The following is a 4,916-nucleotide window of genomic DNA, read 5'->3' on the forward strand; positions in this document are numbered from 1 at the left end:
ATATATATATATATATATATATATATATATATATATATATATATATAGATCACAATAATGCAATCGTTATCCATTAGAATTAAATAAAACCTTTGTTCTGTGTTATTTTTCTGTTTAATAATAAATCTAATAAGTTATGTACTAAACAGAAAATAATGTGAATTTAATTAAACTGAACCCAAGTGGTGCTCTCCAGTTTTGAGCAAGCAATACTTAGAATGGAAGAAGTGCTGGAGTTATCGTGGAAACAGTGTGTGTTGGCTATATTCTGAGATTTAAAGAGGTAGTGAAACAACACAACAACCGCACAACTCCACTGGGTACAATGATGACAGTTTCAGAGCATCACTTTAAGTTGGACAAAAAGAGGTTTTCCAGGTGAACATTTTTGCTCCAGAAGTAAGAAAAGCAAGTCTGGTGTTAATCAACTGAAGCCTTGTGCGCCTTCGTCACTCTCATTACGTTCAGTGTGACAAGACAAGAATGCTACTATGGTTCAATAAATATGGATGATGCAGCTTTCACTGAGGTTCTGGGCTTAAGGGTTCAAGATTTCAATATTATGAAGACATGCAGAAATGCTAAACAATACCAGTGGAAGGGTCTGGACCCTTGGCGTGAAGCAATAAGACTAAATACAGAACAAATGCAGGTCAGAGTAAATGACAAGAGTTGGAAAATTAACACAAACATTAAATAAAATAAAATGCACTAATGTGATAAATGAGGGGCTAAATGCTAATGTTTTGAGAAAAAAAATATGCAAAATGTAAGAAAAATACTCTCCAATAAACAAAACATTTCTCTTCATTGCAAAGTAATGTTTCTACAACTCTTGAAAGCAACAATGTACTCACAACAAATGATGTGATGTTGAAACTCACAACAATGCCAAAAGACCACTGGAGTCAGCCTCCACACCATAGGTGTCGCAACCATTATATGTGAAGGGGACAAGTCCCCCCCCGACATTCAAAAAATGTTCATTTGGACCCCCCCCACACACACACACACACACACACACACACACACACTTTTACTATGAAACATTATTTCAGTTGGCGCAGTTTCTCTTTCTTCATGAACAAATCCATTCCACTTAATAGGAGAATACTCAGGCCACTAAAACTCCACTCCAGGTTTTCCTGGTTACCTCCAACTCTCCACCAGTCTACAACCTGCAGTCTTTCTTATTTACGTCTCCTCCTGCCTCGGCTGAGATCGCTCACAGGTGGAGGAGATGGAGACACCTCTGTGTTACTCGCTCGCCAGTTTAGCGAGCTTTGTGCGGGCAGTTGTTGACCAGGGGGTTAATCATAAACATATATTCATGTTAGGAGGATGCTTGAGAGGAGTGCTACGTCTGTAACTGAGATGCTGTAAGACGCTGCAGGTGTAAGAGACGCTGTGTGTTCAGGTGCATTAAAGTTGAAATGTCTTTAAACCCTCACACCTTATTGTCCTCAAGCTTCATGAGAAACATCATTTAGATGAGTAGTGTTGAACACAAGTAAAAAAGTCTATTGGTGATGTTTTTTACTTCTCCATAAACACATATAGTGCTGACCTGAAGTGCATTAAAGTTAAAATGTCTTTAAAAACAGCTGCATTTACACAAACTTTGTGAGAAACATGCTTTAAATGGAATTAAAGTAAGGAAACCTAGAAGAAATGTTGCTTTTTTTGTACACTACAATTTTTTGCACACTGGTGTACGTGCACGCACGTGCACACATGGACGCGCACACATGCGTGCACACACACACACACATACACTATAGTGCCCCCCCCCCCACACATTACAGATGCTTCTGACGCCCATGCTCCCCACCATCACAGACATCTACAACCTCTAGATGCAGGAAGAGAGCCACTTGCATCATGTAGGACCCCACTCACCCAGCATACACACTTTATGGCCTGCTCCCCTCAGGAAGGAGGTTGCGGAGCATTAAGTGTAGAACCACTAGACTGAGGAACAGCTTCTACCCTGAGGCTGTTAGACTCATGAATCCCTAACCAGAATAATCACAAAAAAAATAAAAAAAATCACTGTAATGTCACTCGATTGTTGATATGCGCTGCTGATTGTCCATGCTGCTGATCTTATGCTGCTGATTTATTTCATGCTGCTGTGTTCAGTCGTACTCATCTACTCACACAGACTCATGTTTGTGCTGCTGTTGTTCGGCGTATTGTTTTTGTACTATCAGTGCTTAGTGTATTCTTAGTTTAGTGTATTTCTTAGTTCATATCTTAGATCTTATTACCGTTTTTCTTTACAATTTATACTTTTATTGGATTTAACTAAAACCCTGTGTACACAATTACGTTCCACCCCATGTACCACATGAGGTGGGAATGACAAAGAAACTTTGACTTTGAATAGCTCAATTGAAGGTCAAAGAGCAAGACAAACCATCCTTTGACCTGACCACCAACAATTTCAGTCTGACTTACTGACCATCTGAAGGGCAGTCAGGCTTGAACTTTAGGGCCCTCACGCTTAATCTAACAGAACCTTAAAAAACTTGATGAGATTTTTGTGCTAGCACACCAGGTCACACAAGAAGCCACTTTCCTTAGTGGGAGATGTTCTGGTGACGTCGGCAGGATTTACAGATTTTAAAAAGCTATTCTAAGGGTTAATATTGTGTATTCAAAAACATGCAAACACGCAAAACCAACATGCTTGACAAGGGTAAATATTACTGATGTACTGTTGCTGTAAGTGTTTTGAGCTTATTGTAGGAGCAATCGCAAAAAATAAAATTATTAAGTTATTAATTGAATTAGGCTGGGATACTTTTGTTTCTATCCTAATTTACCTGCTGAAGTGTTGCTCTGATGTTAGCCTTATGTTGCTATTGCTGTGTTGTTTTCGGTTCACAAACAAAGCTAAGCAGTATTAATTTTCTACTTTGACAACATAAAATTATTTCTGTTTAACTTCAGCACATTTGTACATCACAACTACTATTCTGATCATTGCATTTAAAAAAAATAGTGGAACTTTTTGAATCGTCTAAATCACATTTACTTTCTGAAAAAGGATGAGCAGATAATGGTGTAATATATGTAAATTTCATAGAAGGGACCGAGTCATTCAACAGAGCATGAATCCCACGTTCATTAATATTAATGAAAATCCTGAAGTGTGCGAGCAGAAGCTGTAAGTAAAAGCATCTGTCAAACATTCAGTGTGTCACCTTGTTTTATTTGAAGCACTGGGTCTAATTAAGAGTCGGATGGCAGAAGGAAAAAAACATGAGTGTGTGTGGAAAAAAGGACTCAGGTGGCTGTGTTCGAGTGTAGTGTGTGTTGTAGAGTGTGTTTACATCTTTTTAGCTCCTTAGAGAACAGTGTGAGAACAAAACCGCTGCCATGACTAAAGTGTTCAGCAAACAAACAGGTAAAAAAAAGAAAGGATTTCTATCCTCGTAACTTGAGATGTTCCCTCACTGGATAACATGTTTATGCTCAGTAAGTAGCTGTCAAATGGTCCAGTAAGCTTCAAAGTTAAACCACACTCCCCGGTTTGTCTGTGCCAGTACGACTTAACTCGGTTCCACACGTGTAGAAAACTGGAGATATGCCTGTCGCTGTGTTTTCGACCTCTGTTTAAAACGGTTCCCATGGGAATATTTTCTGTGTGTCACAACACTCCTACGAGTGCTGCATTTTTGATGTCTGCAAAAGTTGACATCTAAAAGATGTGCCCTCCAGATGTACGATCAAAAACTGAACCTCTCAAAACAAAACTGCCTTTCAATGACCCTTAGCAACTTAAAAAAATTGAGATGAAATGGGGAGTTTTGACTTTTGGTGCTGAAATAAAATTACCTGTTCTGGAACGTGTGGAGACCTGCAGGAACACACTGAACCCGCCACTGTCCATTCTGGTCTGAATATAGGACAAATTTAATGGGGGTGTCCACCTGGAGCTCTATCTCCAGTGCAAACAGATGCTCCTTCCAGGGACACCCACCCTGACAGAACACCACCACCTCCCCGCTGGGATCAATCTGGAAACAAGAAGCACAACCAACAAAAGTAGAAAGTTTATACAGTGAAGGGAGAGGAACATTTTACATTTCTTAGAAAACACAAAAATATCAATCAATAAGGGACCAAATTATGATATCAGATATGTTTATTGTGTGAATGTTTATGAAGCATTCACTCTATTGTGATCCATTTTGCATTCATACGTTTTTCAGCATCTTTCTCGTTGCACAATTTTTGTGCTAGTTCAACAAATCATATATCAAAACATTCAGCGTGCTTGGTATTGGTGCAACTTTAGCTTTTTGAAATCTTTAGCCTTTTTTATGCCATTTTTCCCCCTCATAGAAAATGAATTGCTCATTTTACATCCTTCATATCTTTAGATCTGTTTAGAAACTTTAACTGCTCCGTTCACATTTTGATCTGCTTCAGCTTCTTCCTTGTGCAGAATTAAACATTTTTTCAGCTACTTTCAGCCAATTTCAGCTGTTTTGAGATCCTTTTAAATTATTTCTGCTAACTACATTTTTGTGCTTCTTTTAACTTCTTTCTGCTAATTTCAGCTTGTTATGCTCCTTTCAGCTTATTTCTGCAAGTTTCACCCTTTTCTGCCGTTTCAGCTATGATTTATTTGTGTATATTTAGTTGATGTTTTTCTTAGTTAATATCTTAGATGTTATTACTGTTTTTCTTATACATTTTATTGTTGGATGTAACTGGGACCCCGTGTACATAATTTCGCTCCACCACATGTACCACATGAGGTGCGAATGACAATAAAGAAACTCTGACTCTGACTCTGATAATATCTAAAATAGTACAACTGTACCTTACACCTGGAAGCATGTTGTATCATAGTTCATTTTAAACTATAGGGCAGGGCTATTCAACTAAATTGCTCAGGGGGG

The 4,916-nt window shown here is 38.4% G+C and overlaps 1 protein-coding gene across 1 annotated transcript in view; it reads right to left on the reverse strand.

The window, feature by feature from the left end:
* Positions 1 to 4,916, reverse strand: part of myg1 (myg1 exonuclease) — a gene marked incomplete in the record, with an annotated part of 23,434 nt that overhangs the window by 8,558 nt on the left and 9,960 nt on the right. The window contains 1 exon segment of the mRNA XM_037679415.1: positions 3,844 to 4,025. Within this exon segment, the coding sequence (XP_037535343.1) occupies positions 3,844 to 4,025 (182 nt within the window).

Source organism: Nematolebias whitei, chromosome 7, assembly GCF_014905685.2.
Source record: "Nematolebias whitei isolate Nwh7 chromosome 7, NemWhi1, whole genome shotgun sequence".
Classification (NCBI taxonomy): domain Eukaryota; kingdom Metazoa; phylum Chordata; class Actinopteri; order Cyprinodontiformes; family Rivulidae; genus Nematolebias; species Nematolebias whitei.